The sequence below is a fragment of the Triturus cristatus genome, chromosome 3_1 (assembly GCF_964204655.1).
Source record: "Triturus cristatus chromosome 3_1, aTriCri1.1, whole genome shotgun sequence".
NCBI classification, from domain to species: Eukaryota; Metazoa; Chordata; class Amphibia; order Caudata; family Salamandridae; genus Triturus; species Triturus cristatus.
In genome coordinates, this window is record NC_140583.1 from 760,034,024 (window position 1) to 760,061,217 (window position 27,194).

Consider the following 27,194-nt stretch of genomic DNA (forward strand, 5'->3'; position numbering starts at 1 on the left):
TAGTGGCGGCTCCTCCGCTAAGACGAAGGAGTGTCGCCCCACTGCTCAAAAGGAAGAGTAAAATGATAATGACGTATAGTTATTATACTTTTATTTTTCCTATTACTGTCAGTGGATAGGCAGGCGGGGCTGGCCAGAGCAGGGGGAGGAGTGGTGTGCACTCCCTAAGTGGGCATGAACTATTTGGCCGACCCTCTTGGGCCAACCAAACAGTGCATGCGCACTTTGCATGTTCCCCACCAAGCTGCATTACACAGCCTGCTGAGGAAGATTCCCAGGCTGCTTGTTCCCTTTCTGAGCGCTGAATCACTGCGCACAGACCAATCACAATGCTGCATTGAAGCGTTGTGATTGGCTCAGGGGAACCTGTGTGCCTAGGTGCTTCCGGCTGCCAGCCTGGACAGGTAGAGGACGAGGATGGAGGAGAGGCGGCAGCCGGCCGTTGAAGGTAAAATCTTTTTTTTTCTTCCTCTCCCCACACCCCCGTCCTGTAGCAGCCCCTGCTGCTACCATATGCTCTTTCTCCCCGACTTGATTGGAATGCATATTACTCAAGTAGGACATTAATATCCATACTTAGTCTTCGGGTCCCTTAAGAGTGTAACAGCCTCTCTACAACTCTCTTCATCTCCTTCCACCTGCATCGCATATTTGATGGGAGAGAAGATTGCAACATTAAGAAAATAAACCATAAATGAGAGAAGAATCTTGTGATAACTCTGGTATACCTTGTGAAGGGATATTAGCTCCCCCATTGTCTGTGTGGCATGCATTAAAAGGTCTGTTTTTAAAGGAGTCTCAATCAATCACAGCAAACGTAGAGGATTAAACAAAAATCCCTTTCTTCACTGGTGTTCTAGTTTGGAAGAATTGCTGTTTCCCGCTCTGGTTACTGTGGCATCTGGCTAGTGAACGGATCCTCTTTGAATAGAGAGGCCTCTGTTTCCTGTGGTTGGAGCTTAATCAGATGCCACTGGAAGCAGACCATGTCCTTTCACAAATACAAACTCGTGAGTTAGCAAATGCAATTACTAAAGTACTGGCTTCTGCAGTCAGTTATGTAATTCTTATATCCAATATATATATTTTACATCGCTTGCACTTTTGGCCTCCAGTGGCTCAAGTCATCGAGACCATCAAGGACAAGCCTCATGGTTTTGGATTCTTCCCAGCAGAGTACTCAGCTCGGCCAGAGTGGGGTCACACCCAGGGTGCATTCACATTGCTAATGGAGGAAGGTGCATTCTGCCTTTAAAGTCACAATTGGCATTGGGTTCACTGTGTGAGGGGCCTTTGCACCTTGGCCTTGGTTAAGTGGCACTGGTAGTAGGGGTGCAGAGGGTGCAGCAGCACCTCCTTGATTCTATGATACAGTTACCAAAATGAATATCCATATCTTTCAGAAGACAGAGCTACCAGAGTGGAATAATTGAAAGATTCTTTGTAGCAATATATTTAGAAAATACTCTATGATCTGGAATTGTTGACCCCATTTAAGATCATTGGTGGTGTACATCTAAACTGTACTCAAATGCACAGTAACACAGACATGCTTACTCCTATGGAGCAAAAGGCCAACACACCCATTCTGAAAATTATTCCGGCATCACCGCCCTCGGGTGAGGCTCTAGCAACCCTTTATAATACAAATCGAGTCCTGTATATCTTGGATCCGATTTACTGCCCATTTGTGAGGGTCCAGTGATGAGCGATGCAACTCAAAACTGTGGTTTACCACAGAGCCTAGACCCTGCAGACGTGACCTTCTGCAATCTCTCAGCTTTGCAACCCTGTTGTATTGTTCACATGGCTGAGATTCGGTTGCAATACAGAGGTTTTGCCTCAGTCAGCAGCAGTATCTTGATGTTTGAAAAGTAAGTCTTAGGCTTGTTGTTTGCAGAAATTAGGGATGAAATGTCCATCACACGTCCAACCGGAAATCTTTTGCCTTCTGCTGTCCCTCTCCTTCCTGAGCTGGAAAAAGGTATGAAAAGATGCCCGCTGCTCTGGTTTGTTAGGGACTGAAAGTTAAGAAGGTATGAAACTCAACTGGGAACTAGCTTTTTGTAGTAAATTACTTGTCTACTATTCTCCACTGTACTGCTCTATCAGAATGTTCCATGACATCATAGAATGCCTGAGTGCCTCTCTGTGTTAGAGAGTCAGTTAGTCAACTCAGGCTGAGCTGTTAGGAGCCTGCTCCTGGTGGGGCTGTCTTTGTACCATCTATCTTCTCCTACTCTCCTGATCTCGTACACTGGAACCAAGCTACTAATAAAAAAGTAACCTACATGTACAGATGGACTCTGTATTTTCCTTTACAACACTTTTCATCAGTACTCTGGGATTTGGATCAGCTCAGAACTTCTGGAACCAGTGGTAGGCACAACTCCAGAATATGAGAGGCAGATGGGGAAGATAAGAGGTTTTATTGAACTACATATGGCTAGGACCAAGCATGAAGAACCAGATGTACCTCTGAAGCTTCTATCTGCCACATCCAGAGCAGCAGCTGGGGTGCTGTTACTGGAGTTGTATCTTACCCGAGGAAAAGGCCGACTTTAAGAGTCAGCTCAGACACCACGGGAATCTACAGCCTGGCAGACCAGATGTGAGAAAGTGCCTCTTTTGACTCGGCTATCCCTCCACCTTTTGCCTGGAACATGATGTGGTTTCGATTGAAAGTGCACAGGGTCCCTGCCAACCAGATTCCCTGTGCCAGAGCTCCTTCCCTAAAACTGTACTGCGATTGACACAACTTCAGATCCCCCTGTAAGTACCTAGTTAATAGTACTCCTGTACCTATGGTGTGGGGACTGAAGAGGCACCCTCCAGGGATCACTCAACAAGGCCATGCTAACGGCCACTGTAGCCTGCATGCCTTGGTGCAGACAAAAACGACAGAGTTGACATGGCACACTGCCTGTGTGCCATGTCAAAGCAGCACTACTTAAGGTATAGGTAAGTCACCCCTCTAGCAGGCCTTACAAGCCTTAAGGCAGGGTGCACTATATCTCAGGTGTGGGCATATCTGCATGAGCAGATATACCCCTACAATCTTTAAATCTATGCTAAAGTGCCAGGGAAGCCACAGAGAGTACATGGGCTGAAAACTCAACGACTCGAGTTTTGCAGCACCATGATGGCTTCACTAAACACAGTAGTGTTCATTACCAAACAACTCCTCATAATAAACCCACACTGTTAGACCTGTCAGCCCTTTGGCTGTTCCCTCCTCATTTATATTTTCTTTTCCCTTTACCCTCTAATTTTTTATTCCTGTCCATTAACTCTTTTTGGTATTGATGTAGAGGCTCTGGGCGCCCCATTCTCACTATCTGAGGGAGAGGCGCAAGGTGCTTCACTGAAGAAACAGGAAGAGGGAGGTTAGTCTCACAAAATGGTGGTTCCAACTGTCGCCTCAGAACCTGGGCCATAGACTGCCATGAGAGGTTTCGGAACCTTCTGGGCCACTCTGGCCAGTCAGGCCCCAGGTGATAAATAGAGGTGAGGGCGGGGCGGCCATTTTAGGACTTTGTTGAGCTGTGAGGTAGACAGGAGTAAGGCAACTGAGTGGAGAGGTGGCTGCGCTAGATAGGGAATTGACAGGTCTTAGGGTCTGCGCGACTTCCCTCATCAGCCGACTCCACCCTCAACCTTCTGACTGGTCCCTGAACACCGCCAATGACTCTGGGGGTCATCGTTACCTCGGGGCCCTCAGCGTGGACAGAAATCCTGAAGGAGGACCAGGGGAAGAATCGCTGTCCGGGACTACCTTGGCCCTATTCCTGGTGTTGTCTAGGATTCTGAACCCAATTGGCCCTAGCGACTGGCCACAATCCCTGGCCGTAGTGGAGGTGATCGTGCCCAATAGTGCAGAGACTCGTAGGCCTACTCATCTGCTTGATGTGAGCCCGGCACCCTTAATTTCTGCCCCCCCACTGCCTGAGCCCTACCTGGAACGCTCACCGCCGCCACATCGGGTTCGTGAGGTTGCCTGTGGCCCCAGGGAGAGGCCTGGGATCGCCGGGAGGTCTGGAGAGGTGTCGGGACTCCTTGGTGTAAGCCAGCAGGCATCGCGACTGTCGGCTGAGGAGAGACTTGCATCCAGGAAGTGCTGGGGCGTATCCGGCATTGAAGCCGCCGTCCTAGAGTCACGTGAGCGGGGCAGACGCCAAAGCGCCGCCCCGCTGTTGCCAGCTGAGAGAGGAGGCCGCGCCCCCGCAAGCCGCGCTGCTACTGGCGGCTGCGGGAGCGCTGAACTGAGGAAGCGCAGCGGAATCAAGCCTGCGCCGGGCCTGGGAGTCCGTACAGAGTGAAGCGGCAGCGTGGGAGTTAGCGGACGAGCGAGGACCCCGCCAACTGAGGAATCCCCTCTTCGGGAAAGTCCTTGGGGGAGGTGGTCGGGAAGTGCGCACTGTCCTTAATCCCCTTAAAGAAATCTCTCGTTGGGCCACAAGAGAACCCAGCTTCGTGAGGAGGATCCCAGGTGTAAACAGTAAGCTGGGCATGTTAAGAGGGGGAAGGGATTGGAGAGATACCGGTTCAGAGTATTAATACCGGCACGTTGGCAAGGTTCCCCGTGTGACTAAAGTTAATCCTTTGACGATTTCCAGCATAGCGCAAGAGGTAGCCGTTGGAGGTTTAGCCACAGAAAATCTATATGTACTGCCTAACTGTAATGGATCCATATTGGTGAGAAGGTATCCTGCAAGTAAATTGCTTAGATTTGACTAATTGACTGCCAGCAGCATTGTTAATCTCTAATTCAGAACCCCAAGATGGGAAGGGCTGGTTAATAATGACAGCGTAAGATTCAGAAAGTACAGCAGACAGGGAAACCGTCTATCAGGAGAGCGCCGTATAGTTTGAAATGAACATCTGAACTGTGTAATATGTGAGTGTTCTTCAGAGCGTGGTCTGTGAGGATTTTAATTTTCCCTCCAGAGTCAAGGCGCAGGGGGAAACCTCAGAGAGTGTTTAAATATTTGCTGTGCTAGAGTTAATACCGAAGGAACTGTTACTGTCAAGTGAAATGTAATAAAATGTTTTATTCTGAAATGTGCTGGATGACAAGAAACTGATTAGCCACGTTGAAGAAGGAAAGATAAAGATTTCTTCCAAACTTTATAATTAGTCGGTGTAGCGTCATTTTTATGTGGTGTTGCGTTAAGGTGTGAGTTGGGTGTGATGCAAGCACGACATGCCATACTGGAATAAAAGCCCTTTGGCCTGAGCCAAGCAACCTCAAGGACGTTCGGTCCAGCAAGTTGGTGTTCAGCGGTGGGATTCTGAGTCTGTGCTTGCATCCACTCATTAGCAGTTTAGCGTGCGCCACACCCTACACCTGATTGTTTTTTATTGGAGTTTTCTCCAGGTTGTCTCCCTGATTGGAATTTTTCGAAATTGTCCTGTCCTGTGGTGTACTTCCTCTTAAAGGAAGGGTCTCCTTTCGTGAAGTTCTTTTCTGCAGTGCTGGGTCCCACCTGGTAGGATGGAGTTTGAGTTGGGTAGGCTGGAAGAGTATACCGTAATCCAACTAAAGGAATTCTGCCAGGAGAGGGAGGTATTTTTCAAGCAGGGGGCGAAGAAAATAGAACTCCAAACTAGCTTGAGAGCCTGGGTTATGGCCCACCCTAGCGGAAAACGGGAGGAGGAGGGGCCAGGACCGGACATTACGGAAGGGACCGAATTACTTTTCCCCCCTGAGAGCGGCAACATGGACGTAGAACCTAGTGCCCCTTCAAGAGCGGGTAGTAGCGCTTCGGGGGAAAGCCTGTCTTCAGCTGACTTAGTTGACAGGAGGGAGGAGAGGCAGTTCAAAATGGATCTAGCCCGCTTATAGAAAGAAAGGGAGGAGAGGAGGTTCCTCCATGAGCTCCATTTAAAGGAATTGGATCTCAAGGCCCTACAGTTTGGAACCCCCAGCAGTCCCGTTGGTGGCAGCGTACATAGAGAGATCACCAGGGAGCCCAGACCCTATCTGCCAAAGGACGTAGTCGCCAGCTATGGTGTCGGGGATGACATTGCTAAATGGTTGGCTGCCTATGAGGTCTCCTTACGAGCCCATGGGATCCCCGAAGCTCAGTGGGGGGGTGGTCTCTATAGGTATATGCCTCCGATGGGGAGGGATGCCCTGTTAGCTCTGGAGCAGCGAGAACAGACCGATTACCCCACCATGAAGGTCGCCCTAATTAGAAAGTTTGGGCTGACCCCTGAGAAATACAGGCAGAGATTTCGGGGTAGTCAAAAGCTGGCCACACAAAATTGGGTGGACTTCCTGGACTACGCCAAGAAGGCCTTGGAGGGCTGGGTACAGGGCAGTGAGGTGAAAGACTATGAGGGGTTGTATATCCTGATTTTGAGGGAGCACCTCCTCGAGAAAAGTTTTCCGGAGCTGCGTCAACACCTGGTGGACAGCAAGCTAACTAATCCTAGGAAGCTTGCAGAGGAGGCGGATATCTGGGAAAGTACCCGGGTATTCTCAAAAGGGACTGGAGGGAATTTCCAAGGGGCTGGTCAGGGCGCCCCCCAGAAGAAAGAGGGGGGAGACAAAAAGAAGGAGTTCTCTAAAGGCCCCCAAAAGAGTTTGCAAGGAAAGGGATTAGGATTCCCTTCTAGGGTTGGCCCCCACAAACCCCCTTATCCTGACCGTGGTCAGCAGCCTAGGGTTGTCCGTTGTTATGAGTGTGGCGAGATTGGGCACTACAAGGGGGATGCCAAGTGTCCCAAGAGACCACACCCTCCCATTGGAGGAAAGACCCCTGGGGTGGCGAGTGTAGTGCTCGGGGAGGAGTTGCCCCTAGATAGGGGAGGTGAGTGGGCAGGGCTAACATTAGTGTCCCTAGGGGATTGTGAGATGGTTCCTAAGACCCAGGTGCCCTCGAATACTACTAAGTACAGGCAATGGGTCACCATCAATGCCCAGAGGGTGGAGGCTCTGAGGGACACAGGAGCCAGCATAACTATGGTAAGGAGTCAGCTGGTGTCCCCAGAGCAGGTGGTTCCCAACGTAGTCCATCCGGTTGTGATGGCTGACAACCGAGAGGGTCATTATCCGGTGGCCCAGATTCCCTTTGAGTGGGGAGGGATTGCGGGTCCTCTACGAGTTGGTATAAGCCCTGCCATGCCGGTCGACTGTCTGTTGGGAAATTACCTTGAACATACGGCATGGAAGGAGGTCGAGTTCAAGGCCCACATGGAGATGTTGGGGACACCTGAGTGGACTTGTGCCAACACACGGTCCGTGACTGCCCGAAGAGGGAGTTCACAGAGGTTGGAGCCTGGGACAAAGGCCCAACCAGCTGCCAAAAGGGGTAAACGGGGACAGGGGAAGCCTGCCCCGGCATCTGCACCTCAGAAGGTGGATGGGGCGACTGAAGCGGTCCCGGAGTCCACAGAGGGGGATGTGACTTCCCTGGAGGGCTTACCTACCCCTGCAGAATGGCAGGTGGAGGGAGGACCTACTAGGGAGGAGCTTTGTCGGCCTAGAAGGAGTGCCCTACCCTTGAGTGTTTGCGGCGACAGGCCGAAGCCCAGGCAACGGGTAACGATTCGGGGAACTTCCACATATATTGGGAAGATGGTCTCCTGTATAGCGAACCCAAGGCTCCGGTGCATGGGTCATCCCGGGCCTTGGTAGTTCCCCAGCGTTACCGAGCCTTCCTGATGGGATTGGCTCACGAAATACCCTTGGCAGGACACTTGGGACAGGACAAGACTTTTGCTCGGCTTGTCCCTCATTTCTACTGGCCTCAGATGAGGATTACGTCCGACACTTTTTGTAGGACGTGTGTAACCTGTCAAGCTAGTGGGAAAACAGGGGTGAAGCTGAAGGCTCCCCTGGAACCACTGCCGGTCGTTGGCATCCCCTTTGAAAGGGTGGGCATCGACATTGTTGGGCCATTGGATCCACCAACGTCTGCCGGTCACAGGTTTATCCTGGTTCTGGTGGATCATGCCACCCGGTACCCAGAGGCTATCCCTCTGAGGACCATTACTGCACCTGCGGTGGCGCGGGCTCTGATGGGGATTTTCACCCGGATGGGGTTCCCCAAGGAAGTTGTGTCGGACAGAGGTACCAACTTCATGTCGGCATATATGCGGGCTATGTGGAAAGAGTATGGAGTCACTTACCGGTTCTCCACCCCTTATCACCCCCAGACCAATGGTCTGGTGGAAAGGTTTAACAAAACCTTAAAGGGCATGATCAGGAGTCTGCCCGAGAGCCTGCGGAGGAAATGGGACGTCCTCCTACCTTGTTTGTTTTCCTACAGGGAGGTACCACAGAAGGGAGTGGGCTTCAGCCCCTTCGAGCTGTTGTACGGACACCCTGTGCGTGGACCCCTCAGCCTGGTGAAGGATGGATGGGAAAGAACTCCCAGAAAACTTCCCCCGGATGTGGTGAGCTATATGCTGGCCTTTCGTAGCCAAATGGTTCGGTTGTGGAAGCAGGCTTCTGAAAATCTAGAAGCCAGCCAGACGGTCATGAAGGAATGGTATGACCGAAATGCTCACCCGGTGGAGCTGGAGCCTGGCCAGAAGGTGTGGGTTATGGAGCCTGGGGAGCTTAGTGCCCTCCAGGATCGCTGGTCAGGCCCCTTTGAGGTGATTGAGAAGAAGGGTAAGGTCACATATGTGGTGGACCTTAAGACCCCCAGGCAGCCCCATCGAGTGCTCCATGTCAACCGCCTCAAACCCCACCAAGAGAGACCAGAGGTCACTTTGATGATGGTGACTGATGGATCAGAGGAGGAGGACAGTGAACCTCTTCCTGATATGTTTGCGTCCCAGGCAAAGGATGGGTCGGTGGAGGGAGTGATCCTTTCACCATCCCTAACTCCCGAACAGCAGAGGGACTGTCGCCAGGTTTTGGAGCAGTATGCTTCCTTGTTCTCACTTATCCCGGGAAGGACGCATCTGTGTACCCATGATGTGGACACAGGGGACAGCCCACATGTGAAGTCCAAGTCCTACCGGTTATCGGATAAGGTGAAGGCTAGCATCCATGGAGAAGTCACCAAGATGCTAGAGCTGGGAGTAATTGAACCATCAAGCAGTCCCTATTCCAGTCCGGTGGTACTGGTACCCAAAGCTGCCCCGCCGGGCACTACCCCAGAACTCCGGTTCTGTGTGGATTACAGGGGAATGAACTCTATGACAAAGACCGATGCTCATCCTATCCCGAGGGCGGATGAGCTCATGGACCGGTTGGGAGCTGCCCAATATCTGAGTACCTTTGAACTTACATCCGGGTACTGGCAGATCTCCCTGACAGATGGAGCAAAGGAAAGGTCAGCCTTCTCCACACCTGAGGGTCACTACCAGTTCTGTGTGATGCCCTTTGGGCTCAAGAACGCCCTTGCCACTTTTCAGCGGCTGGTGAACCAGGTCCCCTGTGGTATGGAGGCCTTTTCGGTTGCGTACCTGGATGACATCGCTGTCTTCAGCAGCAGCTGGGAGGACCATTTGTGTCACCTTCAGGCTGTCCTTCAGGCTTTGCAGCAGGCGGGTCTGACGATCAAGGCCAGTAAGTGCCAGATCGGGCAGGGGTCGGTAGTGTACCTCGGTCACTTGGTGGGTCGGGGCAAGGTGCAACCCCTCCAGGCCAAGATTGAAACCATCATGGCCTGGGAACCCCCAAGACTCAGACGGAGGTCCGAGCCTTTCTGGGCCTCACTGGCTACTACCGACGCTTCGTCAAGGGATACGGTACTATCGTGGCTCCCTTGACTGAGCTCACTTCTAAAAAGCACCCTCTACGGGTAATCTGGACCGAGGGGTGTCAACAAGCCTTTGACACCTTGAAAAAGGCAATGTGTGCGGCACCTGTCCTCAGGGCCCCTGACTTCTCCAGGGAGTTCATTGGCCAAACGGATGCGTCGGGGCATGGCATCGGGGCAGTGCTGTCGCAACTCAATGAAGAGGGTCTGGACCAACCGGTGGTTTTCCTGTCTAGGAGACTACTCCCCCGGGAACAGAGGTGGAGTGCGATTGAGAGGGAGGCGTTTGCGGTGGTGTGGGCTCTGAAGAAGCTGCGGCCATACCTGTTTGGCTCGCACTTCCTGGTTCAGACCGACCACCGGCCCCTCAGGTGGCTGATGCAAATGAGGGGCGAGAATCCCAAGTTATTGAGGTGGTCCATCTCCCTACAGGGAATGGATTTTAGGGTGGAACATCGCCCAGGAATGGACCACGCCAATGCTGACGGTCTCTCCAGGTATTTCCGCCTTAGTGAAGAGAACTCCCAAGGGATTGGGTAGCTCTCCCCACTTTCAGCTGGAGGGGACGCGTGTTAGACCTGTCAGCCCTTTGGCTGTTCCCTCCTCATTTATATTTTTTTTTCCCTTTACCCTCTCATTTTTTATTCCTGTCCATTAACTCTTTTTGGTATTGATGTAGAGGTTCTGGGTGCCCCATTCTCACTATCTGAGGGAGAGGCGCAAGGTGCTTCACTGAAGAAACAGGAAGAGGGAGGTTAGTCTCACAAAATGGTGGTTCCAACTGTCGCCTCAGAACCTGGGCCATAGACTGCCATGAGAGGTTCCGGAACCTTCTGGGCCACTCTGGCCAGTCAGGTCCCAGGTGATAAATAGAGGTGAGGGCGGGGCAGCCATTTTAGGACTTTGTTGAGCTGTGAGGTAGACAGGAGTAAGGCACCTGAGTGGAGAGGTGGCTGCGCTAGATAGGGAATTGACAGGTCTTAGGGTCTGCGCGACTTCCCTCATCAGCTGACTCCACCCTCAACCTTCTGACCGGTCCCTGAACACCGCCAATGACTCTGGGGGTCATCGTTACCTCGGGGCCCTCAGCGTGGACAGAAATCCTGAAGGAGGACCAGGGGAAGAATCGCCGTCCGGGACTACCTTGGCCCTATTCCTGGTGTTGTCTAGGATTCTGAACCCAATTGGCCCTAGCGACTGGCCACCGTCCCTGGCCGTAGTGGAGGTGATCGTGCCCAATAGTGCAGAGACTCGTAGGCCTACTCATCTGCTTGATGTGAGCCCGGCACCCTTAATTTCTGCCCCCCCCCCCACTGCCTGAGCCCTACCTGGAATGCTCACCGCCGCCACATCGGGTTCGTGAGGTTGCCTGTGGCCCCAGGGAGAGGCCGGGGATCGCCGGGAGGTCTGGAGAGGTGTCGGGACTCCTTGGTGTAAGCCAGCAGGCATCGCGACTGTCGGCTGAGGATAGACTTGCATCCAGGAAGTGCGGGCAGATCCGGCATTGAAGCCGCCGTCCTAGAGTCACGTGAGCGGGGCAGACGCTGAAGCGCCGCCCCGCTGTTGCCAGCTGAGAGAGGAGGCCGCGGCCCCGCAAGCCGCGCTGCTACTGGCGGCTGCGGGAGCGCTGAACTGAGGAAGCGGAACGGAATCAAGCCTGCGCCGGGCCTGGGAGTCCGTACAGAGTGAAGCGGCAGCGTGGGAGTTAGCGGACGAGCGAGGACCCCGCCAACTGAGGAATCCCCTCTTCGGGAAAGTCCTTGGGGGAGGTGGTCGGGAAGTGCGCACTGTCCTTAATCCCCTTAAAGAAATCTCTCGTTGGGCCACAAGAGAACCCAGCTTCGTGAGGAGGATCCCAGGTGTAAACAGTAAGCTGGGCATGTTAAGAGGGGGAAGGGATTGGAGAGATACCGGTTCAGAGTATTAATACCGGCACGTTGGCAAGGTTCCCCGTGTGACTAAAGTTAATCCTTTGACGATTTCCAGCATAGCGCAAGAGGTAGCCGTTGGAGGTTTAGCCACAGAAAATCTATATGTACTGCCTAACTGTAATGGATCCATATTGGTGAGAAGGTATCCTGCAAGTAAATTGCTTAGATTTGACTAATTGCCTGCCAGCAGCATTGTTAATCTCTAATTCAGAACCCCAAGATGGGATGGGCTGATTAATAATGACAGTGTAAGATTCAGAAAGTACAGCAGACAGGGAAACCGTCTATCAGGAGAGCGCCGTATAGTTTGAAATGAACATCTGAACTGTGTAATATGTGAGTGTTCTTCAGAGCGTGGTCTGTGAGGATTTTAATTTTCCCTCCAGAGTCAAGGCGCAGGGGGAAACCTCAGAGAGTGTTTAAATATTTGCTGTGCTAGAGTTAATACCGAAGGAACTGGTACTGTCAAGTGAAATGTAATGAAATGTTTTATCCTGAAATGTGCTGGATGACAAGAAACTGATTAGCCACGTTGAAGAAGGAAAGATAAAGATTTCTTCCAAACTTTATAATTAGTCGGTGTAGTGTCATTTTTATGTGGTGTTGCGTTAAGGTGTGAGTTGGGTGTGATGCAAGCACGACATGCCATACTGGAATAAAAGCCCTTTGGCCTGAGCCAAGCTACCTCAAGGACGTTAGGTCCAACACACACTGATGCCAGTGTTGGACTTATTGAAATATGTACTCAGAGGACACCTCAGAGGTGCCCTCTGAAAACCTACAAACCCTGCTGTTAGGCAGCCTGCCACCACAGGACATGTTTCTGGACCTCTGGGTCGAGAGCCTCTGCTCTCTGAAGCCAGAAACAAAGCATATCCTGGGGGAGGTGTCACACCTCCTCCCCCAGGATGAGCACAGTGCTCGAGAGGGAAGCTTCAAAGGCCTCGCTGGCTTTGTAATGTGACCCCAGCCTCTGGTGCTAGCATCAGATGGCATCCCCTGTTTCAAACTCCCACTTTTGGTGGGAGAACTGGCTGTAAAACTAGGTGAGAATAGGAGGTGTGCCTCCCTTCGCCAACTCCACCCTTAGCTGCTGGGAGTGGAGTAAAGCACATTTGTCGGTGCCCACCATCTTGAAGATGGTGAGACTTGTCCAATCACGGCTAGGGCTATGCCCCCCTCTCCCAGGGTTTAGACACCCCGGTAAGGAACTGATTGGTCCCTACCTGTCACTCCCCTGTAACACCCCAAAATCTAGTATTCCTGATGACCTATGAAGCCCAGACACCGAAGAGCCACCTCAGCAAGAAAGACGAAGGGCCAGTGACTGACTTCGCGCCAGCCCTGCCGGCCTGTCTGCTGCCTTTCGCTCTTGCTAGAAACGTGGACTTGTCCTGCAGGTCCAGGGATCTCCAAAACCCTGGGAGGACTGTTGGCCTTCTATAAAGATCAAGGAACTCCAGTGGGCAGCAGACCTATCCAAAAAGAAACCAATGTTAAAACCATAGAGCTCTGCCCTGTGGAGTCGCCAAACTGCCTCCAGACCCACCTCTGCACCAAACGCCCCTGGCCCGAGTCCAAGTGGCTCACCGGTCCTGTGAAGGTTCCCCAGCGATTCTGAGCCAGAGTCCACCATGGGCTGACCTCTGCCAGACTCTGCCCCCTACCAAGACCTTCCCGGTAAGATGTTCCTGACATATAAGAAAACCCCTGCACCCAAAGTCCCTAGGCCTTGGGGAGCTTGCCCAACGGTGTCCCTATGGACCCTAGCATCAGAACGTACCAGGGCAGCTGTGGGTTTTCTTCGTTCAGCCTCCTGACCCGAACCTGCAGCCTTTCTCCAAAACCGATCTTCCTCATTGATTTGCATTGGGCGCCCAATGCTGTGTTGACACTCTGCACCCAGCCTCCCCAGTGCCGCTGAGGGTGTAAGTTTGGTGCTGGCTTGTGGCCCCCCTGTGCTTACCTTAACTCCCAGAGATTGTCCCCTGACACTGCTTTGCTTCGATCACCCCCAGTCTCCATTGGGTAACATTGGGAGCCCAACCCAGAGTTTGGCCTCGACACCCTGTCGCCCCTTTGCTGCTGGTGGTGTACTCTTGGTACTAATTCGAACCTTGCCTCTTGTAGGCCTGAAACCCAGAAGACTGGAATTGTAAGTAATGTACTTACCTTCAAAACTGAATTCTTGTTTTCCTCCCGCAGGTTAACATTGCAGAACTGAAAATTGGCACTAAGTGCCCACTTTTTAAAGTGAAAAGTATTTTTTATTGAAAAACGTATGTACCTTTCAACGTACATCTTGGTCTCAAAACAAATCTTGAAAGAAGCTTTTTTTTTTTTAAATGGGTGTGGGTCTCCTTTTTGAGTCGTGTATCATTTATTGTTCACTGTGTGTATAATAAATGCCTTACACTCCTCTGTGTTAGGCCTAAGGCTGCTCGCCCACACTACCACAGATAGAGAACTTTGGGTTTACATTGAGCCCTGTACTGGGGAATCTCTGGGCTCCTTACACGATATGACCAATATTTGGTATTTCACATAAGGAGCCAGCTTCTTACACGAGACCTAATACAAAAAAAAGAACCAAATACCAGATTGTTCTTGATGTATCACTTTAACAAATCTATCATTCTGGAGATATCTGTATCCAGTGAGTCTTGGCTCAAGATAAACACAAGCCAGCCCACCTTCCCAGCAGATCCCAGGTGTAACAACTAGTGAATCATCCTGGCTAACTTGTCTGAACCATTAACTACACGATGAGTCATTTGCTGTTAAATTGTGTCACTTTTGCTTAAAACTATGGTCCCCTCAATTACAGTGGGTACCCTTAGGGTCACCGACACAAATAAACTCATTTAATGCCTATTACGAACCAGGTTACCAGCTTGTGAAGTTAAACAACACCCCCAGTTCCACCTGAAAGGTGCAAACCAATTTTCCAAAACTCCTTTGCATTCTCAACTGGAGCCTTTGAGACTGGGGGTCACGGCACCGGTAGCCTTTACAGTTAGGCGGCTTTCTTCATATGGCTCTGGGAATCAGTACTTGGGAACACAGTGCACTGACGTTCATTTCTTCAACAGCACTCATTATGCCCACTAGAAGAAGCCTGGATTGCCGTTTCTGTTGGTTTGGGTGGTTGAACTGAGCCATTGGTTCATTATGACGATGGCCTAGAGCTCTGGTGGGACTTAACGCAAAGTTCATACAGGCCTAAATGCATTTGTTGAATTTTGTTTCTCGTTCCTTTTCTCTGGAAAACATTTGTTTTCTAAGTGTAGCCTAATTCCGAGAAACAAAGAGGATCGCAAATGGTTGATCACTGCCAAACAGCAATGGTAGCATCCCCTGCGTCCCACTTGATTGATACTACCTTTACATCACCCCCTCCCCCAAACACAAACACTTAAAATCCTCCTTAAGGAAATAAAGCTAACCTGTATATCGATTTATTCTTGCAAAGATGTGTTCAAAGATGTGGGTGCCTTCCTCCCAATTATAAGCATTTCCTGAGTATCTGCTTGTAAACACGTTCCTCACCTAGTTCAGACATAATGAATTTACTGTGTACGTTTATGTGTTATTTTTAAGGCTTTCGCGTTAGTTTTGACCGTCTTACTGTTGCTTTGACGAATAGTGTGATGTACGAATGTTTAGTGGGTCTGCAAAAAGACTTGGTTATGATCAGTAAGATTGGAGACAAGACAAGCTCCCTAATTACCTGACAGAAAAAAATACATCTTTAACCAGGTTTCTCAGTTGTAGCTTATGTGCAAATTTTTTAAAAAGAGAAAGGGAAAGTAAAGGTAAGGAAAGAAATATTTATTTTGTAGCAAAAACGTGCAAAAGCCCTTTATCTCCTAAAAAATAACCCGTAAGAACATAGTAAATTGAACTAAAACAAGCAAAGTGACAACAAAAAATATTTTACATAAAGAAAACCAAATCATCCATATAAAGTGAGAATTCTACAATTATGAAAAAGTTGTAGAAGGAAAAAATATCAAATACAAATACTTTAAGTAATTTCCTTTCACCCTCACACAAGGTTTGTAGTTTGTGGCTGGTTTTGTGTTTTTTAAAACAAGTGTAAATGCAGGTGTGGTTCATCTGCAGTGTTTACCAAGAGGACAATGGGACAGAATCCATTTATCTGCAGAAGCATGAGTTAAATGAGTGTGTGTGGAAAGCAGGAGGCATCCATACACTGGATGCCATTGGAAAGACTGCATAATAGAGGTAGCATAGTGAAGAGTAAAGTGCTTATTGACTACACATCAGCAAAGTACAGACCAGTAGGCAGTGCACTGAGGAAGCAGACAATATGGAAAACACATCGAGGACTAATGTTGTTCGGGAATGAAAGAGGGATGAAAGAGGGACGTCCTAATGGGTTACACTTAAAGGGAGTCCTGGTTGGCAGTGAATCTAAGATTACATTGTTTATGAACAACACATCAATGAGTCAAGCCCTGACATCGCATGCATTAAAGAGGGAAGTTCTTAAGCAGAACACATTGACGAGGTAACTGCTTTTACACAAAACTATAAGAAGTGATGTTTTGACCAATGCTTAAAGGGAATGCAGCGAGGAAGGAAGTCCCAAATGAGGATGCAAACAAATTAAGTCTTCACAGACAAGAGACAAGGTTAGGTTGGCTGCATTGTGGATAATGTTTTATGTGTATACTTCATCATGGAGTGAAATCCTTATGGATAATCCACTAAGGAAATTCATTCTTAAGAGGAATAGATAGAGGAAAGCGATAATTTAGGAGACTGCTTTAAGGGGTCAAGTGTCTATGGACAGGAAATTTGTAACTAGACAAGATCCATCTGGTAATTGGAAGCCATGACTCAATGGCATTTTTTGGGTGATGAGGCCCCTTTCTGACTTTCTGAGCCCTTAATATACATAATGTACTTTTTTTGGAAACCAAGCGATAAATTGTGATGGAGATGTACCCGTTTTTTAAATCTATTTCCTCACTGCAACTACGTGTATCGTATGAGGGATAACAGCAAGTTCTTTGGTATGCAGTCATGCGTGTCGGAGTCTAGACTCAAAAGGAGTTTCTGTTCCTATTAAATGGAGAAGCATTGAATATCTGTTTTTTAAACATGACTTTTCCAAGAGTTAACAGACATGAAACAGGTGATTCTTTGACACACCAAACATTATTGGGGAAAAATGTCCATGATTAGCATAATGGAGAAATTGGACAAACCAGGGGCCAGCTAGTTCCACGAGGAACAGAAATGTAATGGGACTGGTGCCCTTTGTGTTCTCAGAAATAAAGTTGCCTAAATCTACTTTATATCAGTACTCTACAGCAACACACTCAACCCCAGGTAAGTAAATGTTCTTCAAAGCTGGTTCATGATGCTAGAGGAACTTGGCTAAATGACCGATGGGAGTATCTGCCTGGTCTCTAACTTTACCCTGGGGCAGGAGCGACAGCTAGCTGTTGGTCAGGGCATGGATATGGCCAAGGTTCTAAATAAAGAAAATTTATATAAAAACAAAGTCTAATAACCAGACAATGGAACTGGCTTAGGTCCTAAAGACCATAGGCAAACAGTGGTCCAGCAGTGATGACATCTGTTTGCCAGCGACACACCTGTCAAAGGTCTCACAGAGGGTCTGCTGTCTTCCTGTTATCTCAGAGGAGTTTCCGTAAAACCTGTTAATTCTATAAGAACAGGAAGGGAAGATAGAGTGGTAAGAGAATGAATAGTTGTACTGGTTAGACATTGGATCCCTATTCTGTCCGATATGACCAGCAGGGTGCACTTTCAGTGATAACGGAACAGGTTCTCAACCCTATGTAGACATAAAGTATGCGTGCAAAAATAAAATAAATATGGGAGAAAATAGTAAGATTGTGTGAAATGTCCCTGAGGAATTTGTAGCTGCTTATTGCCAATCAATTACTACCCGGCTGCAAATGCCAATCCATAAAGAAACATTGATGGTGCGGGCAATCAGTCCAACCATGAAGTGCCATGTCTCCTTCAGAGAGCCTGCAGAATTCCTGTAAGAAGATGCCAGACGATTACAGGTCAGATTACTGGCAATAGCGCTAGTGTCACAAAAGACTGGAGCTCCAGAGGTCCACTCAATTTGCCTCTGCCTTGTGGAACTTAAGTGCACCATCTCTTTTGGTTTAGGATTTGAGTGGTACATGATCTGCCATTGCATGCTGTCTCCTATTCCTGGCCCATCACCTTCAGCTTCCCATCTGCTGAAGCACACTCCAAGGGAACCCACGCTGAAGGAATGCCCACATCCAGGGCCCCTTCGATGTTATGCTCGCCATCATCAAAGAAGATGTGAGGTCGGATTTGCCTGAGTATGGGACCTTTGGGAGCCCCAACCATGAAGAATGCCTCGTCGATGGCCAATCCCCACTGACGAAGAGTGCGGATGGTGCGGATACCCATGTCTCTGCCACTGCGAGCTGTCACAAGATAGGTGCGTAGGGGCCCTCCTTCCCGGTCAAAGTTCTTCCTTATCTTTCCCAGCAGCATCGCAAACTCCAGTAAGGGACCCTTGAAAAAAGTAGAGAACATGCGCTTATGAAGAGAGAGACAATATAAATGCTGCTAAAAGAATACCATTACAAGTTGGTTGAAGCAGTATCCCCAGGATGCGGGAACACTTCTTCAGCCCGGTTTTACTCGACCTGGGACACCTGGGTGTGGAAACACTAGACCCGGTTTTTTGATAAGTCCATCCACCAACAGGGCTTTGGGGTTGACATCAAGCAGAGGTTGAGACCGATCCCCACCTCAACCTCAGATTGAACAGTGGTGAAAGTATGCAAAGTTCCCTCCAACAGCCCTTAAGCCTGCCTTCCCCCAACGCTCTCCTCATCCCATGGTTCTCATACAGGAACCAGATGGGCCTCCCTCCTTCCATTTACAACCTGCTTGAAGCAGTAGTAAATAGAAGCATTAAACTCCCCAGAACAGGCAAAACCTGTGCAAAAAGACCTGGTAATTCTAGGTCAGGCAGGCCATTCCTGAATCTGGGAGGTTTAACATGTGATCCCCATTAACTCATGGACAGACACCAGCTGGAATTACAGTTGATTGAAAATCATGTGATTCTGGGAAAATCACTTGATCTACTTATGTCAGTGCTTTAAATGGACTAGTACTACCAGGTACTGAGTACCTGCCCTAGTTTAATTTGAACTGGAGAGTACCTGCACTTCTCGGCACCGCTGCAATACATTTATTGGAAAGTACCAGCACTTTCAGGAGCAGACAGATAATCTGGATAATGAGCACCAGCACTTCAATATTCCCTGTCTCTGCCTAAAAATAACAATATATGAAATGCAATTGTAAACATTGTGTAAAATGGTGAAACGTAGTACCACCAATCCAGATCTGAATTATATAAATGCACATACATACATACATAACCAGGACAAGATATGGGGAGAAGTGGGGGTACACAAGGTAGCGACTCTCTGGACTACACATGAAGACAGTAGATAAGGCAAAACTCAGAGCAAACGCAAAAGGGGGGGAGACACAAAAGACTGCATTTAAAGTGAGCCTTTTAAAAAAAATGTTTGGAAGACAAATCAACGCCCCCACACTTCTCCACTTCCGAGTGGAGCTCACTTCTCCAATTATATTAACATATCCATTAGATGAAAATCGTCTTATTTCATATTACTGTATAGCACAGAACCTGAAGGTGATCACTGCAACATCTCAGTTCTATTTTCATAATTTTAACTGGTGCCAACAGTGTGGTCTCTCTGTTCCTCCTGGTCCAATGCCATTTGTTCCAATTCAGTGTCCACTGGATGCCATTCTATTAGACCACCGTGGCAACTAAATCGGTATTGTAATTTCCTGCGGAGTTTACATTAATCTTTTACCGATTTAACCATTTCCTTTTTCCATTGTTGCACTGTTAAGGTTGTTTTCCTAATTTATCGTATGACAATGCATTTCTAAGCTGCCACAAGGCCCAACTTTGCCACATTAGACATTTATTTAGTAGATTTACTCCTGAGAACTAAACCCAATAAACATATTTGAATATTCACTCGTAAAGTTACACCCATTAAAGAAGATAGTTTTTCAACTACCTCCTTCAAGAACTTAGTTGTACCCGGACATTCCCAGCATATATGTATGTAAGAGCCTACTGCCAACATGCATTTATGGAAACTTTCTGTGAACTCGTAGAGTAAGACATAATTCTGGCATCTAGAGGAAGACATAATTAGACATTAGCTTGAGGCTGCACATGAACACGGTAGCTAAGACAACACATACTACTGCTAGGTCAAGACAAATGAAGAGAGCATTGAAGGGAACAGAACAACTAGAGCAAGGGTAAGGCACAGGGGGAGGGTAAGTGATGAATACATAAAAAGCCTACAACAAAAATACATGAAGATAGCAGCCGGGGCAAGACACGGAAAGAGCAACAGGGGAAAGACACAGAAAGATGTTATTTACGATAGGACAAAGACAGACAGAAATTACAAGATGTGCTGAAGGAAGAAATGTAAAGAACAGCTACAAAACAGAGAAAAATTAATCTGGCCACATACAGGTATTATCAGCTGGGATAAATCTCACACAATTAAATAGAGAAGAAGATACTGTCGGAGTTTAACATAGGGAGTCACAGAGAGCAGTTAGTTTAAGTCTCAGTGAGAAAGCAGCTAAAGGGAAACAAAGAGGTGCAGCAGCATCAGCAGACAGGGAAACAGTAGCAACAGAAAATACAGGGACAAAATAGCTAAAGTGTAACAATGATTAGCAGTCAAAGGAAAACATTGAGAACTTCTAAAGGGGCACAGGAAGATTGCTCCTAGGTATAGATACAGGGAGGGGGCACCTATGTGGAGGTACAGCTACTAAGAGAGATGCATCTAGACAGGAAACAGCATCTACAAAGCGGGCTTAACCACGTGTGCCATTTCAACGCATGCAGAACAACACTCACCTTAACCACTCATATGCCTTAACCCGGCATATGCGTGGTTAACGTTGTCAGCACTTTAGATGCAGCGCGAATGGGCAGGAACAGGAAGGATCAGGAAGGAAGGACCCGGACGCAGCTTGGTATGTAGGGCTGGGGGCTGATCTTAGTGCTCAGAGTAGGGCCACTGGGGTTGTGGTCATGTTTTTTTAAAGGTGGAACTAGTGTTAGGGCTCATGGTGGGGGGTTGGGGTAGTGTTTAGGGCTGGGGTGGGTATATTGCGGGGCATGGGTCCGGGTTTTAGGGCTCAGAGCAGGGGAGCTGAGGTGTGATCTTTATCAATCATGCCTGTACAACGAAATTTGTGTTAAAGACGCAGTAGTTGTTATGAGCGCGTTGTTAAGGCATGCGTGGTTTAGGGAGTCTTGTTCTGTCATACAACCATCTAGACAGTGGCTAAATGAAAGTTCTCTGAGAGAGAAGCAAGAGTAAAACACATGGGAGAGCATACGGTCGCTGTGCACCAGGATGGCTGCCAGAGCTTAGTCCTCCTGCTGCCCCTGGACCATCAACACCTCTTTCAGCGGTCTGAGAGCCTGACAAGAGAAACAGGCATGTGGTGATTTTGCAGGAACGGCAGAGGTGCAGCAAGGTTAACCTTTCTGCCCACAATTCGATCTTTTTTGATAACTACCTTCACATGACACCACTCCTCATACTTAATCTCTGTCGATGCCATTTTGAGCTCTTTTTACGTCATCTCTCCTCATAACGGAGCTCTTTTGCGTGTTCTCGATGCACTATAAATGTGGACATTTTGTGGATCACTTCTCTCTAGGTCCACTGAGGATATTACCAATATCTTCTATTGGGGAAAAATGCTAATTGTTTCCCCTTCCTTCTCTCCTCAAATAAGTGCTGTTTCCTCAGTCCCATATACAGATAACCACTGCCATGTTATTTTACATCACTTTTCCTTCACAGCATGCAGTTGGATCCATTATTGACTTTATTCGAATTCTCTATGCACTGGTATCACAACAAACCTCTTCTATCTTCTCCTCAATTGCTAACGTTATTTGCCCAAACTACACATTATGGATCATTTGTTATAGTCTACATTGAAATCCCTCTCTTCTTCTTCTCTCTCATCATCCCTGAAGGAACAAACTCGGAATGTTAATAAGAGGCTATAAATGATCCAGCGTCGCCATCTAAATCTCCATTGCCCCTTACTCTGGACAATCTCATGGATAAAACCAAAATTTCAAGCCATTTTCTATAGAAACAAACATCACACTGCACAGAATTGAGGAGAAATGGTCTAATTTAGATTCAGATGATCAGATATTGAACAATGTATTAGCAACGCTCAGGATGTAGTGACTCAAGTTGATTCATAGTCAAAGGAAATCCTCCAACTCAAAATGCACACAGAAGATCTAGAGAATCGAGCAATAGGCACAATAATCTAAGAATCTACGGCCTTCCTGAAGGTTTAGAGGTCTCTGACATGATTTCCTTACTACAGTTTACCATTTCTAAAATTGTTGGGCTCAAAGATTGCGCCAATTTTAATATTCATAGAACATATTGTGTTGGAACACTACTTCAGTATAAATCCAATTCTGTTTGCCCACGAGGTATTATCACTTACAATATTCATATCTTATGACGGCGCTCTCTGCTTCTAAAGAACAAAATCAAATGCTTTTGGGGGTGATAAGATCTTCTTTGATCAAGATGTTGTGCACTCCAAAGCTCTTTGACGGTAGGAGTTCCTTGATCTACATCTTACACTTCAATGCATGAATACTCTTTTTGTCTTATTCGCCCTTGCCTTTTTAAAGTTACATACAAAGACAGGCCCTTCACATTTGATGACTCAGTAGCCTTGAAAAAGTTCATCAAAACCTACAAAGGAGAAGAAATGGAAATTGGAAAGACTTGAATTCTTCTGCCATCTTGTTGTCATGATTCATTATCTGTGTGTTTGCTTTTGAGGTTTTGTTTTAGAAGGTGTGGAATGACTTGCTGTATTTTTCCTTCCCCAGGTCCTGTGTCTGTCAATGATGTATGTATGCAGTGTACTGTGGTCCTATTTGTTATGATCGCCCAACTCCTAAAGCCATTTTTGTTTCTATCGCCAAGTCTTATTTTGGTAAGTGTTTCTGTTCTCTATATTTTTGTTTCTATGCTTTTTCAGGTTTCCTTACCAGAACAATGTCTATTATTTACCCAGAAAATTGGTCTTCAATACATCTTTTTGTTATTTTATTGTTGTTTCTCTTCTCCGGTGGGAGGCAGGTTCTTGGAAGGTCTTTGTCTCTGCGCTCTGCCACTCTCTCAGTTAACTGTTCTTGTTCGCAGTTTTACCTGCTTACTTATGGCTAAAGCCCTTTGGCTTTTAGCCATCTCTTCTATATCTATCAATGGGAGTTTTTGTTCTCCCTCTCTTTCACCCCTTTCTGTTCTTTCTTTTCTTGTATCCTGTCTCTCTCTATCCTTTCTAACTTAGCCTACTCCTTTGGCTTTTATCTTCCTTTCCTTATTATTGTTTTCAGGATGAGCACTCATTGTAATTTTATGAATACTTTACATACCTTTATACACTATCTTTTTTCTCCCACCGAACACCATAAGAAACCTAGACATTGTTTCATGGAATGTTAAGTGTCTATGTAACACAATAAAAAGTCAGAGAGTTTTGACACATTTATCTAGACTTGCAATTCAGATTGTTTTATTACAGGAAACCTGTCTTTCAGAAAATGATATGAATTCTTTGAAGAAGTGGGTGAGCCATGTTTATTGTTCTCCGGCAACTAATCACAAAAACTGCATCATTATTTTATTTACAAAATCATTAAGCCATGATATAGACAAAGACGTTATAGATGAAGACGGTATATGGCTTTTTTTTTATACCTAAAAATGAACAACGTACCAATATCTATATGCAATGCAATGCAAAAACGGTCATGGGGTCTGCTTCGGGCTTCTGCATGGACTCAAGCCTCTCTTGGGGTTTTTTGACTCACAAACTCACCAAACCCTTACCCAGTCTATGATTCTGTTCAGAATGGATTATTGCAATTCCCTTTATTTAGGCGCAAATAAATCTGGGATTCAGCGCTTACAGAGGGTACAAAATGCAGCAGCACACTCGCTTTTTGCTCTCCCGAAATTCTGGTCAGTATCAAAGCTTATGCCTAAGCTTCACTGGCTGCCAGTTGATAAAAGAATCCAGTTCAAGACACTATTCTTTGCCCACAAATTTATGACCCAACAAGCGCCTCCAGTCCTATCTCACCTGCTGGCGTCTTATTCACCGCATCGCACGCTGCGCTCAGCCGATCAGCACCTAGCTTGCACGCCCCGAGTGTTAAGAGCAAGAGCCGGTGGTAGCTCTTTTAAGGAGTTGGCATCCGGTCTCTGGAACTCTCTTCCTGTGTCTATTAGAGGCATCCAGAACCATTTGATTTTTATAAAGGCTATAAAGACTTGGTTATTCCCGACCTAATTGTACACCTCCTGCAATGTTTTACCTGGATAGCGCTGGGACACCCCATCACTGGGGCAGCCATGCGCTGTACAGATCTTTCTAACATAGTATTACATAACATGGTCCCACTGGGAGTGGCATAGCATGGGGGCGGGGGTCACAGGTATAAAATTCTTAAGGGAATAAAATTGGGGGTGCAAATTGCATGCCCAATACTTATCTTGTCCCGGGTGCTGGCAACCCATGCCACTGCCTACTGGGGTAGATTTTCAATTCTGCGACAAACTCTTTACTGTGTTAAAAATGTATGTTCTCAAGCTAGCCTTACTGTACGGGGTGACTGTAATCAACTTAAGGACCCTTTTATAGATGGACGCTCTCAGTCCAAATATATTCCTAACAAAACGCAAAAATAGTTTACAAATACTATTTAATCACAAGGTTTAATTGATGCTTAGAGAGCCCATCCAGATAGTATGGAATTTAACTTTTACTCCCTGGCCTCAGAGGAGGCAAATATTTTTTCCCCTCTGAGGCTGAGGTAAAGGGTCACAACGGAAGTGCAAGGAGTAGCATGGAGCAAGCCAGAGGTCACAGCTGCGACCCATGTCTACTCTCAAATGACGTCCATAGCAGCACATCTATTTTTAAATAAATTAATCCATTTACCACAGATGTACCAGTATGGCATAATACAACAGACACAGAATGCACAGGTCAAAAAAGGAGAGACCGACACGTCTCTGTGGTTCTAAGCTGTGTTATTTGCAGCTCATGTTGTGGCTTGTAGTTAGGAAAGATATTTTTTATTAATCTATCAGCCAGGACTGGGAGGAGGTTGATGAATAACTTTTTGTGTGTAGCTCCCCCTTTAACAGCTGGCCTACAGTGGTGCTCATGAATGAGCCTTATGCAACAGAAAATAATACATGGGAGTGACAGCAATAAAGAGTACGTTTTTACTATGGGTTTCTAAGTGACATTAGAGATAACTCAAGCTTCACTCCTTGGATAAAATCAACCCCCATTTATTGACAGCTTCCCATCTATATTTCTGTGTATTAACAGAATAGCATCAGACTGTGCCAATGTTGAGGCCATTGTAAATATTTTTTGATTGTTTAACTGTATTTTAGTTCTGATTGTAGTAAGAGTATGAACTTTGCAAACTGCTAAGTGTTTCTGGATAAATTGTACATCATACATTTTCATACGGTTTTAATAATGTTGAACACCGTGCTTCTAAATAACTAGCTGTATGTATTTGAGGTTTTATATTTTAATCTAAAGTATGTTGTCCTTATATTAAAAGCCAGCAGGTGCGGATGTTAACTAAGGAATGCAGAATGCAAGTTTAAAGTGTATCATAAACCCATAATTGGTTATATACTATTTAACAGTTTATGTGGTCCATTTCTGATGTTTAGGTCTGGCTTGATAGCTTAGCTTTTTGAGTCACAGCCTAACAGACAACAAAGCTGTCTGGTTTGCTAAAGACATCTTGGGGACATTCAGAAAGTTAACCTATAAATGCATTCCTCCTGTTGCTTACCATTGGCTTTGTGGTTTGTAACTCACATTTTCTGTCTTCCTAATTGCTGGCTTTATTTGCTTTAGGCTGTCCAGCTTGAGTTTGTCCCTCCCATTGCCCAAACCGTGTTTACTGTATTCTTCCACGAACTCGCTTTCCATAAACAGGCCTTTATATCTTGTTCTTATCTTGTCACATTTGCCGTATATTCAAATACCAAGGTCAGATGTCGGGCTGTGTCTTCCAGAGAGCTTGGTGTTTATTTTTCTTTCTCTGACTTCAAAGTGAGAGCATTTATATGACAATCATGCGGGCTAAAGGGGGTTTGCCTGAGGAAGGCTATACAAGTGTTATTTTTTTATTTCTAATACATAACATTTAAATGTTTGTAAATAAACTGTGCTGATGATCATAACAATACATTGGATGATGATATTTCCACACATCGCTTGTGTGCTAAAACAGTTTGAAGCTCTCCAAACTATGTACACATCCCCTAAAGCAAAAATATGTGCGCTGGGGCTCGAGTCTGACTTGGTTATAATATCAAGAGGTACCCGGCAAGGGTGTCCTTGCTCCCCCCTATTATTTGTCGTCTACATTAATCCCTGTTTGAATTTATTGGAAAATCAGTTAAATGCGCTGCTGGTGAGACCTGGGATGGAGGTTACTATACTAGCATATGCAGACCCAGCCAAGACCTTGACAGAGATCGAACAATTAGCAGCCGTATTTGGGGAAAGATCTGGTTTTAAATTAAATATAACAAAAACGCAAACAGTTTGTACAGAGCAAGTATGCATTCATGATCCTAGGGTTACAGAGGAGGCTACATATTTAGGGATACGAATAAACTCATGTTTGGATAAGATGGTATTATCTAACTGGGAACCACTGGTGTGGAAAATAAAAAGGGATTTGGACAGAATAGGCCTACATCTATCAATGGTGGGCATATGTAATGTTTTAAAAAATGGATGTTTTGCCTAAAGTGCTGTATTATTTCAGATCTGTCCCCTTGCAATTCACGGGGAAGCAACTTCAGAAACTTCAATCCATTTGTAGTAGCTTCTTTTGGGCGCAAGGTAAGCCCCGCCGAGCGATGAAGTATATGATCTTACCATGATCTCGAGAGGGTGGGCTGTTGCTAATTTTCTATTTTATTATTGGGTGTGTTTGTTACAACAAATGGGAATTCTACTGGTTGGGGAAGGTGAGGTAAGGGTAGAAGAGTCTCAGAACATTTTTCAGATGCTGTTGGGCTCAAAAGCAGAGAGGAGTTTATTTCAAAACTTAGAGCCCAGTTACTATTAAAAAAACTTGATTTAAGGTAGTTCAGGCTACCCACCAAGTGTGGCTGCAGATACGAAAGTATTTGAAGATCAGTAAACTTAATTGTTATACGCCTACCTGCTCCCAAGCACTACACCCTTCCATCTTCTCCGACACCATCATGGCTAGATGGAGACGAAAGGGACTTTTGACCTTGGGGGATTTAGTTGATAATAATGTTATCAAGGCTTACTCTTAGCTGGT

General features: G+C 46.8%; 1 protein-coding gene across 1 annotated transcript in view; it reads right to left on the reverse strand.

Annotated features, from left to right (window-relative positions):
* Positions 1–15,469: 15,469 nt before the first annotated feature.
* LOC146860951 (cytosolic 5'-nucleotidase 1A-like) overlaps positions 15,470–27,194 on the reverse strand; it is a 149,928-nt gene continuing 138,203 nt past the window's right edge. The window contains exon 7 of the mRNA XM_085644926.1: positions 15,470–18,214. Coding sequence (XP_085501052.1) covers positions 17,873–18,214 — 342 coding nt within the window. The 3' untranslated portion in view covers positions 15,470–17,872. The remainder of the gene's footprint in view (positions 18,215–27,194) is intronic.